Source organism: Rhinoderma darwinii, chromosome 4, assembly GCF_050947455.1.
Source record: "Rhinoderma darwinii isolate aRhiDar2 chromosome 4, aRhiDar2.hap1, whole genome shotgun sequence".
Classification (NCBI taxonomy): domain Eukaryota; kingdom Metazoa; phylum Chordata; class Amphibia; order Anura; family Rhinodermatidae; genus Rhinoderma; species Rhinoderma darwinii.
The window spans coordinates 91,843,248-91,856,866 of NC_134690.1; the positions used below are offsets into that span (position 1 = coordinate 91,843,248).

The following is a 13,619-nucleotide window of genomic DNA, read 5'->3' on the forward strand; positions in this document are numbered from 1 at the left end:
AGATGTGAATCTAGATGGATCTGGACTCTGGGGACAATGTCTCCTCTTGGACTCAATGAGAATCTAAACTTTGCACCTTTCCTTTGACCATTGACCTCCAGCGGGTCATTTTAAGTATGTTTTATAGCTTTATGTCTAACCTTTTTTCCCCTTGATTACAGACCATTCCCAATCCTGGCATATTCTGGAGAAATATAGGTCTTGAACATCATTTGATGAATAGTGGCTCATATCTGTGAAGAACATTATCCACCACTGTGACTTTATCGGCCCTTTCTGTTTCTATCAATATTATGTGCTATTTACTGTATACTTGTTATGTAATGTTTTCTGCACATATTGATATGCATCAATATCTATCAGATGTATTTACATATCCCTTTTGAATCATGTAAATGTTTTACGTTCCATGTATCATTCGTAGATCTCCTACTGTTGTTACATCTATTCACTATGTACATTTCAATTTTTATACATTTTTATATATATATTTTATATTTTTTATTTTTTATATATATATATAGAATCTTTTTCTATGTCACTGTATCTGTTCTATTATCAAATATTTGTTAACACACCATTTAAATAAATATTTATTTATTAAATATTTTCTTGTATGATCACACGAATGTTATCACACATTCTCACGTCAAACGTATATATATATATATACACGATATATTCATATATCTATATATTTATTATCTTTTAATATTCACCATTATATACATTGTCATTACTTCGCTCTTTCACATTTTTCACATTTTTCACTGATTTTTCATATTTCTTTGGTACCTCACTATCCATGTATATATATTCTTTACACATTTCATAGATACCTATACAAGTGGTACACACATTTATATGGATTTTATGAATTTATATATCCCTATCTCACCTCATTTTTTATTCATTTTTTACCATTATCATTATATATATATATATATATTTTTAATTACATATATTTTTTTCACTCATGATTTCTTATAACATCTGTCACACACTTTTCTTTTGTACACTTTATATTATTATATAGACATTATACAGGGAATTTTTCGAATAGAATGCGCTAAGATCCACTCCCTACGTACTTCTCCATATATACATTCACATGTATATTATGGTCCATACATACATACTTTATCTTATTCTATCACTACTTTTCTCGTAAATAGCAAATTGAAGTGTAACCTATATAAGGGACCCATGTACATTGGTTCTAAATATATGCGTAAATCCTGTTGAATGTTGAAATAATATTTATTATATTTAGATATATATTTATACCCGTTAAACATAACATTAGATGCACTATGCATTAGTTTACAGTAATACGCTATTAACCACAAGGATTTACTTCAACATTTCTGTACATCTATTTCACATTCGGTATAGTATATGACTGATATTAAATATTGAACATGTTTCATGCACTGGATTCATCATTGGGTTTGCGAATAAGTATGGTTTTTGCTTTGTTGCTTCGGTCCCATCACGTGTCAAACATTGTCTTGGCTATACGTCACCTTTTGTACCATCTGTTTGTGCGCTTGTATCGGGGGAGGCGTCCTGGTGTCCCTTTGATCTGCGCGTCTTTATCTGGGGGGGCGTGTCCCCATGGCGTCAGACGCTGTGGATCCACGCCCCCCGGATGACGCGCGGCCGGGGGAATTTCCATGGGCTCTTCTGTTCCGGATACATGACGCCGACCACAACAGACCTACCGTTCCCCGTGACTTGTGTTTGCCAGTGTGATTGGATGTGTATTCATTTAAAGGGGAGGCCCCTGCTGGAGAGACGCCACCCCCGGACGAAGGCATTTCGCCGAAACGCGCGTCGGGACTGACGTTCTCTCCTTGCAGAGAGCTATCATGGGTATGTCACATGTCTTGTGTTTTTGTGTTCTACCTTATCTATAAACTTTTATAGCATTACCAACGGCACTTGCATATATCAGGTCCAGTACATGGCAGTTATCTGATGTTACAACAGTTCTGTGCAGTTATCTTTGGCAAAGTAACTTACCCTTGTCTTGTTGCACGCTGTCATCTATCTTTCTGGTTAATCTGATTGATTTTTTGTCCTGTAGTTCACATATGTACCTATTTCATGGCTACGCTTGTATTACCCCATGTCCTCTGCAATCGACAGACGTTTTATCTCATGCTCAGCATGATTCATCTTTTAACTTTGTTATATCGTCATATTTAATAAAATTTATACATGTTCTTTCAAATGACTATGTGTTAATTGACCCTACAAGTTTATAGGCATTTCTATCAATCATTTAGAGCAATACACCAAGGTTACTTGGTTTCATTATAGGTCTAGTACAAGGTATAATCACTTACACAGTATACAATTATACATATATACATTTTTTCCAGACCTTCCCTGCATGTACCAGTAGGTTTATGTTGGCTAACTTTTTGCTGTGTTTCTCACAGACTCAAGTACATCAGGATCCATGGATCACAAAGCTAGGGAACGCATCTGGCGTTCCCAAATGGATCAGGTTTTTAACGATGGGTCATCTGAGCGTGCTTTTAATGGTCAAGGGAATATTGGCGAGTTACAGAATAAATATAAGAATCTGCTTCATCGCCGTATGAAAATATGGTGGAACAAAATATTTTTGGAGAATTATTCTCAGAGAAAATTGATTCCGAGAGGCCTCAGAGTCCAGATCTTTCCCTCGTTTCCCATTAGTGACACTACTTTTGTTGCTAATTGGGAGGAGGTGTGTAACCAAAGTTCATTCAAATTCATGGAATTACTGGTTAATTTGAATCAGACGACGTTAGACCAGCTTGATATGGATATCGAGATAATACAAACCAGTCTAAAAGAAAAAATGACCTCGGAAGGTCTTGTCAGTTTCAATTCTACATTGGAACAACAGTTCAGCGAATGGGAAAAGGAAATCAAAGAAATGAAATAAAAAAAAATTCTCCAGAGATACCAACGATTATGCTCAACAGAGAGTATATAAATGGAGAAAAAGTCTTCCGCCCAATCAGAGTAATCGCTCTATGTCTACAACATCAATTTCATCTCAGAGTGAATCTGATGGGGGAGCGCGACAGCGGCCTTACCATACTTATGGCACAAGACAAAAAAGAAAATTAACGTATAGACAAGCCTCCAATAAAAGAAAACCTGAAGTTGACAAAGCTTCAAGCGCTCTTAAGGTGATTAATTTGTCTAACCATATCTTCTCTGTATCAGATATAGAGGTTTTGGAAAAGGGGCTGACTTTTGCCCCCTGTGCCCGTTTTGATACATTCTCTGCAATTAAGGACCTGCACATCTTTGGTCGTTCATTGATTTATAAAAAATATTTCCATAGGTCCGAGTCTGAAGAATTTTTCCCTACGGTTACTGAACAACAGACCTTGCGTGACCTAGAAGAATTATTAAAAGAACAAGAAGATGATCCAACAGGTAAGGTTCCCTTACCAATAAGGATCAAGTCTAAAAGGTTTCCTGCAATGAGCATGTGCTCAGCAGTTGACTCATTTGTAAAATCAGTCAGTCATGAGTTTAAAAGGATGTCTAATGGAATTAAAAATGATAACATGTCAATAGAACAACGCCAAAGTCTTAAAAGACTCACCAAAATTGATGATGTTGTGTTTAAAGCAGCCGACAAAGGCGGGAATATCGTAATTTGGCCTTGTACAATGTTTGAGACCGAGGCCTATAGACAATTAAATGACAAAAACTGTTATAGGAGATTGACATATAATCCTTTATGCACTTTTAAAGCAGAGTTGGAGAAAATTTTGATGAAGGCCCAGTCGGATGGTGTCATTTCCAAAGAATTGTTCGAAGCACTCACCCCGGTTGAACCAAATATATCAACACTCTACTTACTTCCAAAAATCCACAAGGACCCCAAAGTCCCTTCAGGACGACCGATTATTTCAGGTAGGGGTAACCTTACGGAAAAAAACTGTCAATTCATTGATTTCCACCTTAAGGGGTTTGTAGAGTGTTTACCCTCATATATCCGTGATACTTCAGATCTGTTACAAAAAATAGACGGAATCAGTATGGAAGAAGACATGCTCTTGGTTACCTGTGACGTCGAGTCACTTTACACCAGTATCCGCCACATTGATGGCTTAAGAGCTGTCTCCTTCTTCCTGACAACAGGGAACATGGAATCCACCTTTTCCAACTTTATTTTGACGTTATTGGAGTTTGCACTCATGCATAACTTTTTCATTTTTAACGATTCCTTTTATCTCCAGCTCCAGGGAACGGCAATGGGGGCAGCCTGTGCCCCGTCATATGCCAACTTGTTCCTGGGGCTGTGGGAACGTGATCTCTTTCAGGGTGGGCGGAGTGTCTCGATGGACCAGGTCATTTTTTGGGACAGGTACATCGATGACATTCTGCTCATCTGGAAGGGGAGAAAACCAACCCAAGAAAATATGATCGACTACAGCACAAATGTAGAGAAAAATACAAATGATTCTTTATTGGAATAAAAACATGAGACAGATAAAAATGGAACTAGGGGATGAGTCACACAGTAAAAAAGGACGTCTGATCAGTCAAACATGCCAGGTATGGATATTGTGTCCACGTATTGTGTAATAGCAAAATAGGAGTAAATGCATGTAGTCATATACAGAGCCGTGTCTAATGGAAAACAGCACGGATATAATCAAGGTACATCAGATGACAACAGCACAAATCGCAGAGAGGTAAAAAGCAGATGCCGATAGCTGTGGTAATTACAAAATACGTATATACCATCAATAATAATTACAACTAGTTACCAATGTAATGTGCACCAAGTAGTGCCAGAAAGTGCTTGAAATCAGAAGATGACCATAAATGATGAACATAATGAAGCTATGCTTGCTACACAGGACAGAAAAGATAACACTACATACCAGTGGACATGATGGAAACAGGGATGAAACGTCCTGACCCGACGCGCGTTTCGGCGATTGCCTTCGTCCGGGGTTAGGGTCACAACTGCTTGTGCCCACCTATATATAGTATAGAGCCATGTACATGTGTGTAATTAGATGCTGTAAGGAGAGGTATCATGGACCGGATGTGGAGAGTCGGCGTCTGATGCGGGGTACCAAGATGGCGCTGCCCCACTTCCTGTACCACGTCATCAGAGAGGATGTGAGGCGGCGAGGTCTGACCACGCCCCCCACATCCTGCTCCAATCATAGACAGCGGACGGAAGAGGCCAGGGCCACTCCCCCCCCCCGGGGGAAATCTGTAATTATACAGAATAGCCATACCATCAGCGCACTGCCACAGATCACATGTATGCCAGAAGAGGATTAGACAGGATAGATGTTTAAGCTGAAATAGTACAGCCAGAGTAGATGTTACAGATAATACCATAAAATATCTAAATGTGCCAAGAGTCCAAATCCAGCGAGTCTCGCATTGTGCAAGCTTTTGTTTAATGGCCCCACCTCTCGTGCCACAAATTATATGGTCAATTCCCCTCACCTTTAATTTTGAGGGGTCGCAGGAGTGATGCAATTTAAAATGCCGAGCCACAGGTTTCAAGTTCTCCAAATTCTCTGCCCCTGATGCCCGCTTAATGTCGGCCATATGTTCTCGTACACGGACCTTTAGCTCCCTGGAAGTGAGACCGACATAAATTTTTGGACAAGGACAAACTGCATAGTACACAACAGCTTTGGTGGTACATGTGATGGAGTGAGTTATGTTGAAGGTCTTACTACCTGAGGCATTAGTGAAGGTGCTTGTTTTTTCTACATTGGGGCACGCGACACATTGTCCACAAGGCTTACAACCCCATTTTGGACCCTTGGTCCCAAATGGGTATTTTGATTTTGTTTGATCATAATGACTTTTGACTAGATGATCTTTTAGATTTTTGGATCGTCTAGCTGTAACACTAGGATATTTCGTAATGAACCTATCCAAAGTGGGATCAGATAGTAAGATCGGCCAGTACCTCTTTAGGATTTCTCTCATCTGTTGCCATCGTGAGTGATATCCAGTGATGAATCTCACCTGATGGAGTTTATCTGTCTTTTGCTTAGGAAACAGCAGGTCATCTCTCGGTGTGCGCTTTGCCCTTTGGTAGGCTTTTTTAATGGATCTCTTGCTGTAACCCCGTTCCAAAAATCGATCTTTGAGATCATCTGCCTGTCTTTCAAATAATGGATCAGAGGAGCATATTCTCCTTATTCGCAAAAATTGCCCGATGGGAACCGCTTGGATGGTCTGCGGGGGATGAGATGAAGAAGAATGTAGTAATGCATTCACAGAAGTTTCCTTGCGAAAAACATCGCTATGCAGGAAACCCTGTTCATCCGTGAAAATTTTGACATCCAAGAAATCCAGACAACTGGGATGTGCTTTATACGTAAATTTTAAATTTACATCGTTTGTATTCAACCCAATCATAAATGAGTCAAGATCCACATGTGTGCCCTTCCAGATGACCAGAATGTCATCAATGTAACGGGTCCAAAGAAGGACCCGTGCCATTGAGTCATTCCCGTCATCTGAAAAGAGATCTCTTTCCCACAGCCCCAGGAACAGGTTTGCATACGATGGTGCACATGCTGCCCCCATGGCTGTTCCCTGGAGCTGTAGGTAGAAACAACCATTGAATACAAAAAAGTTGTGTGTTAGGACAAACTCAAGCATCTGAATGATGAATGAGCAGAGTGATTTGTCCAATTCTGACATAGATAGAAAATATTTGACTGCCCTTATCCCGTCTTCATGCTTAATGCATGTGTATAGGGATTCCACATCAATGGTCACAAGGAGCATATCATTGTCAATGCTGACACCGCTGATCTTCTGCAGCAAGTCGGCCGTATCACGAATGTATGATGGTAAATTAATTACAAGGTTTTTGAGATGGAAATCAATGAATTTACAAATCCCCTCCGTGAGGCTGCCCCTACCTGAAATAATGGGCCTTCCTGGTGGGATCTTTTCATTTTTGTGGATCTTGGGTAGTAGATATAGGGTTGGTACGGTTGGCTCATCCATTGAAAGTGCCGTATGTAGTTCTTTGGAGATGGTGTTATCTTCTACTGCCTGCAGAAGTCTGCCCTGTAACTCTGATCTAAAGGACAGCAAGGGGTTAAAAGTTAATTTCTTGTAACATTGTTTATTCCTCAACTGTCGATTCACCTCTGCCTCATACATGACACATGGCCAGACCACCACATTTCCCCCCTTATCCGCCGCCTTGAATACCACATCGTTGATTTTTTGTAATTGTTTGAGGCTGCTTCTCTCTGAGGGAGTTAGGTTATCATTTTTAATGTGCCTTGGAATGTTCCAAAATTCCTGGGTCACTGTTTTGATAAACAGATCAACAGCGGGGCATAAGCTAAGAGCAGGGAACTTCTTGGATTTAGTGCGGATGCACACTGGAATATTACCTGCAACATCGTCAATCTTGTGCTCATCCAATAGATCCTCTAAAACTTTAAGTGCCTGTTGTTCCTCTATAGTTGGAAAATGTTCCCTGTCCACTGGTTTATCAAACCATTTTTTAAAGATGAGTGAACGGCCGAAGATGTGTAGGTCTTTCACTGCAGAGAATATATCAAAACCAGCACTTGGTGAAAACGTCAAGCCTTTGGTTATTAATTCTAGATCGATATTAGAAAATACGTGTGTTGACAAATTAATTACCTTCAAACTGCTGCTCTGATCCCGTACATCTAGCCGCTTTCTATTGGCCACTTGTCTCTGTGCCATTTTCCTTTTAGGGCGAGTGTTGAAGTTGGGTCTAAGGGACATGTGCTCTGTTTCACTCTGGGAGGACACAGAGGAAATAGAAGGGGACACCTGAGTCTTTTGAAACTTTCATTGATGAAATAAATACAAATAATTTGAACATCAAATTGACGTATCACTACGATAAGTACACGGCTGAATTTCTGGATGTCAAATTAACCAGAGATTCAAATGGGTTTCTTCATTCGGATGTCTTTCGGAAAGTTACGGCAGTCAACTCCCTTCTCCATGCCTCCTCTTCTCATCCCTCACAGACCATACAAGCGATACCGATAGGCCAATTTCTAAGGATTAGGAGGATATGCTCCTCTACAGAGGTATTTGAGAAACAAGCATATGACCTCACCAATCGATTCCTTGCCCGAGGATATAGCAAACGTTCGATAAAAAAGGCATATCATCGTGCGAAAAACACACCCAGAGACGACTTGTTGTTCCCGAAACCCAAGAGTAAACGAGAAACACAGGTACGATTTACCACGGAATATCATTCACGGTGGTCTCAAATGAGAACCATATTGAAACAGTTTTGGCCTATATTACGCACAGACCCCATCATTGAAAAGTATATATCAAAATTTCCAACAATATCAGCACGACGCTCAAAGAATCTTAAGGACCATCTAGTTCGGAGTCATTACCAACATAAAAAACATAAATTCCCTTTTGGTACCAAGGGTCCAAAATGGGGCTGTAAGACATGTGGCCATTGTGTTGCTTGCCCAAACATCGAGAGAGCAACATCATTTAATGATTCAGCGGGAAAACGCATTTTTGCAATTACCCACTCTATTACCTGCTCAACTAAGGCAGTTGTGTATTATGCTACATGTCCCTGCCCCAAGATCTATGTTGGTCTAACTACTCGTGAACTCAAAATACGGGTTAGGGAACATGTCCGTGATATTGTTTTGGCCAAAGAAATAGAGACTCTTGAAACCCTGAAACCTGTCGCAAGACATTTTAAAATGTACCATTCTTGTGACCCAACCAAACTTAAGGTAAAAGGGATCGACTGCATCGAAAAACACATTCGAAGGGGCGATATCTCTAGGAATTTGGCTAGATGTGAATCTAGATGGATCTGGACTCTGGGGACAATGTCTCCTCTTGGACTCAATGAGAATCTAAACTTTGCACCTTTCCTTTGACCATTGACCTCCAGCGGGTCATTTTAAGTATGTTTTATAGCTTTATGTCTAACCTTTTTTCCCCTTGATTACAGACCATTCCCAATCCTGGCATATTCTGGAGAAATATAGGTCTTGAACATCATTTGATGAATAGTGGCTCATATCTGTGAAGAACATTATCCACCACTGTGACTTTATCGGCCCTTTCTGTTTCTATCAATATTATGTGCTTTTTACTGTATACTTGTTATGTAATGTTTTCTGCACATATTGATATGCATCAGATGTATTTACATATCCCTTTTGAATCATGTAAATGTTTTACGTTCCATGTATCATTCGTAGATCTCCTACTGTTGTTACATCTATTCACTATGTACATTTCAATTTTTATACATTTTTATATATATATTTTATATTTTTTATTTTTTATATATATATATAGAATCTTTTTCTATGTCACTGTATCTGTTCTATTATCAAATATTTGTTAACACACCATTTAAATAAATATTTATTTATTAAATATTTTCTTGTATGATCACACGAATGTTATCACACATTCTCACGTCAAACGTATATATATATATACACGATATATTCATATATCTATATATTTATTATCTTTTAATATTCACCATTATATACATTGTCATTACTTCGCTCTTTCACATTTTTCACATTTTTCACTGATTTTTCATATTTCTTTGGTACCTCACTATCCATGTATATATATTCTTTACACATTTCATAGATACCTATACAAGTGGTACACACATTTATATGGATTTTATGAATTTATATATCCCTATCTCACCTCATTTTTTATTCATTTTTTACCATTATCATTATATATATATATATATTTTTAATTACATATATTTTTTTCACTCATGATTTCTTATAACATCTGTCACACACTTTTCTTTTGTACACTTTATATTATTATATAGACATTATACAGGGAATTTTTCGAATAGAATGCGCTAAGATCCACTCCCTACGTACTTCTCCATATATACATTCACATGTATATTATGGTCCATACATACATACTTTATCTTATTCTATCACTACTTTTCTCGTAAATAGCAAATTGAAGTGTAACCTATATAAGGGACCCATGTACATTGGTTCTAAATATATGCGTAAATCCTGTTGAATGTTGAAATAATATTTATTATATTTAGATATATATTTATACCCGTTAAACATAACATTAGATGCACTATGCATTAGTTTACAGTAATACGCTATCAACCACAAGGATTTACTTCAACATTTCTGTACATCTATTTCACATTCGGTATAGTATATGACTGATATTAAATATTGAACATGTTTCATGCACTGGATTCATCATTGGGTTTGCGAATAAGTATGGTTTTTGCTTTGTTGCTTCGGTCCCATCACGTGTCAAACATTGTCTTGGCTATACGTCACCTTTTGTACCATCTGTTTGTGCGCTTGTATCGGGGGAGGCGTCCTGGTGTCCCTTTGATCTGCGCGTCTTTATCTGGGGGGGCGTGTCCCCATGGCGTCAGACGCTGTGGATCCACGCCCCCCGGATGACGCGCGGCCGGGGGAATTTCCATGGGCTCTTCTGTTCCGGATACATGACGCCGACCACAACAGACCTACCGTTCCCCGTGACTTGTGTTTGCCAGTGTGATTGGATGTGTATTCATTTAAAGGGGAGGCCCCTGCTGGAGAGACGCCACCCCCGGACGAAGGCATTTCGCCGAAACGCGCGTCGGGACTGACGTTCTCTCCTTGCAGAGAGCTATCATGGGTATGTCACATGTCTTGTGTTTTTGTGTTCTACCTTATCTATAAACTTTTATAGCATTACCAACGGCACTTGCATATATCAGGTCCAGTACATGGCAGTTATCTGATGTTACAACAGTTCTGTGCAGTTATCTTTGGCAAAGTAACTTACCCTTGTCTTGTTGCACGCTGTCATCTATCTTTCTGGTTAATCTGATTGATTTTTTGTCCTGTAGTTCACATATGTACCTATTTCATGGCTACGCTTGTATTACCCCATGTCCTCTGCAATCGACAGACGTTTTATCTCATGCTCAGCATGATTCATCTTTTAACTTTGTTATATCGTCATATTTAATAAAATTTATACATGTTCTTTCAAATGACTATGTGTTAATTGACCCTACAAGTTTATAGGCATTTCTATCAATCATTTAGGGCAATACACCAAGGTTACTTGGTTTCATTATAGGTCAAGTACAAGGTATAATCACTTACACAGTATACAATTATACATATATACATTTTTTCCAGACCTTCCCTGCATGTACCAGTAGGTTTATGTTGGCTAACTTTTTGCTGTGTTTCTCACAGACTCAAGTACATCAGGATCCATGGATCACAAAGCTAGGGAACGCATCTGGCGTTCCCAAATGGATCAGGTTTTTAACGATGGGTCATCTGAGCGTGCTTTTAATGGTCAAGGGAATATTGGCGAGTTACAGAATAAATATAAGAATCTGCTTCATCGCCGTATGAAAATATGGTGGAACAAAATATTTTTGGAGAATTATTCTCAGAGAAAATTGATTCCGAGAGGCCTCAGAGTCCAGATCTTTCCCTCGTTTCCCATTAGTGACACTACTTTTGTTGCTAATTGGGAGGAGGTGTGTAACCAAAGTTCATTCAAATTCATGGAATTACTGGTTAATTTGAATCAGACGACGTTAGACCAGCTTGATATGGATATCGAGATAATACAAACCAGTCTAAAAGAAAAAATGACCTCGGAAGGTCTTGTCAGTTTCAATTCTACATTGGAACAACAGTTCAGCGAATGGGAAAAGGAAATCAAAGAAATGAAATAAAAAAAAATTCTCCAGAGATACCAACGATTATGCTCAACAGAGAGTATATAAATGGAGAAAAAGTCTTCCGCCCAATCAGAGTAATCGCTCTATGTCTACAACATCAATTTCATCTCAGAGTGAATCTGATGGGGGAGCGCGACAGCGGCCTTACCATACTTATGGCACAAGACAAAAAAGAAAATTAACGTATAGACAAGCCTCCAATAAAAGAAAACCTGAAGTTGACAAAGCTTCAAGCGCTCTTAAGGTGATTAATTTGTCTAACCATATCTTCTCTGTATCAGATATAGAGGTTTTGGAAAAGGGGCTGACTTTTGCCCCCTGTGCCCATTTTGATACATTCTCTGCAATTAAGGACCTGCACATCTTTGGTCGTTCATTGATTTATAAAAAATATTTCCATAGGTCCGAGTCTGAAGAATTTTTCCCTACGGTTACTGAACAACAGACCTTGCGTGACCTAGAAGAATTATTAAAAGAACAAGAAGATGATCCAACAGGTAAGGTTCCCTTACCAATAAGGATCAAGTCTAAAAGGTTTCCTGCAATGAGCATGTGCTCAGCAGTTGACTCATTTGTAAAATCAGTCAGTCATGAGTTTAAAAGGATGTCTAATGGAATTAAAAATGATAACATGTCAATAGAACAACGCCAAAGTCTTAAAAGACTCACCAAAATTGATGATGTTGTGTTTAAAGCAGCCGACAAAGGCGGGAATATCGTAATTTGGCCTTGTACAATGTACGAGACCGAGGCCTATAGACAATTAAATGACAAAAACTGTTATAGGAGATTGACATATAATCCTTTATGCACTTTTAAAGCAGAGTTGGAGAAAATTTTGATGAAGGCCCAGTCGGATGGTGTCATTTCCAAAGAATTGTTCGAAGCACTCACCCCGGTTGAACCAAATATATCAACACTCTACTTACTTCCAAAAATCCACAAGGACCCCAAAGTCCCTTCAGGACGACCGATTATTTCAGGTAGGGGTAACCTTACGGAAAAAAACTGTCAATTCATTGATTTCCACCTTAAGGGGTTTGTAGAGTGTTTACCCTCATATATCCGTGATACTTCAGATCTGTTACAAAAAATAGACGGAATCAGTATGGAAGAAGACATGCTCTTGGTTACCTGTGACGTCGAGTCACTTTACACCAGTATCCGCCACATTGATGGCTTAAGAGCTGTCTCCTTCTTCCTGACAACAGGGAACATGGAATCCACCTTTTCCAACTTTATTTTGACGTTATTGGAGTTTGCACTCATGCATAACTTTTTCATTTTTAACGATTCCTTTTATCTCCAGCTCCAGGGAACGGCAATGGGGGCAGCCTGTGCCCCGTCATATGCCAACTTGTTCCTGGGGCTGTGGGAACGTGATCTCTTTCAGGGTGGGCGGAGTGTCTCGATGGACCAGGTCATTTTTTGGGCCAGGTACATCGATGACATTCTGCTCATCTGGAAGGGGACACCTGAGTCTTTTGAAACTTTCATTGATGAAATAAATACAAATAATTTGAACATCAAATTGACGTATCACTACGATAAGTACACGGCTGAATTTCTGGATGTCAAATTATCCAGAGATTCAAATGGGTTTCTTCATTCGGATGTCTTTCGGAAAGTTACGGCAGTCAACTCCCTTCTCCATGCCTCCTCTTCTCATCCCTCACAGACCATACAAGCGATACCGATAGGCCAATTTCTAAGGATTAGGAGGATATGCTCCTCTACAGAGGTATTTGAGAAACAAGCATATGACCTCACCAATCGATTCCTTGCCCGAGGATATAGCAAACGTTCGATAAAAAAGGCATATCATCGTGCGAAAAACACACCC

General features: G+C 39.1%; 1 protein-coding gene across 1 annotated transcript; it reads right to left on the reverse strand.

Moving 5' to 3' along the window:
* Positions 1 to 5,444: 5,444 nt before the first annotated feature.
* On the reverse strand, positions 5,445 to 7,378 carry LOC142760779 (uncharacterized). The gene is made up of 2 exons (XM_075863956.1): positions 6,025 to 7,378; positions 5,445 to 5,623 (listed from the first exon to the last, which is right to left on the reverse strand). Exons 1-2 carry the CDS (start codon positions 7,177 to 7,179, stop codon positions 5,582 to 5,584), a joined length of 1,197 nt encoding a protein of 398 aa, XP_075720071.1. The 5' UTR covers positions 7,180 to 7,378; the 3' UTR covers positions 5,445 to 5,581.
* Between the last annotated feature and the right edge of the window lie 6,241 nt (positions 7,379 to 13,619).

Bases quoted from the DNA above. Each gene is read 5' to 3' on its own strand.
- LOC142760779 (XM_075863956.1), bottom strand. From the start codon at position 7,179: ATGTATGAGGCAGAGGTGAATCGACAGTTGAGGAATAAACAATGTTAC. The intron at 5,624-6,024 runs GTGAGATTCATC...TCTCACTTCCAG, and splicing joins AGACAGATAAACTCCATCAG to GGAGCTAAAGGTCCGTGTAC.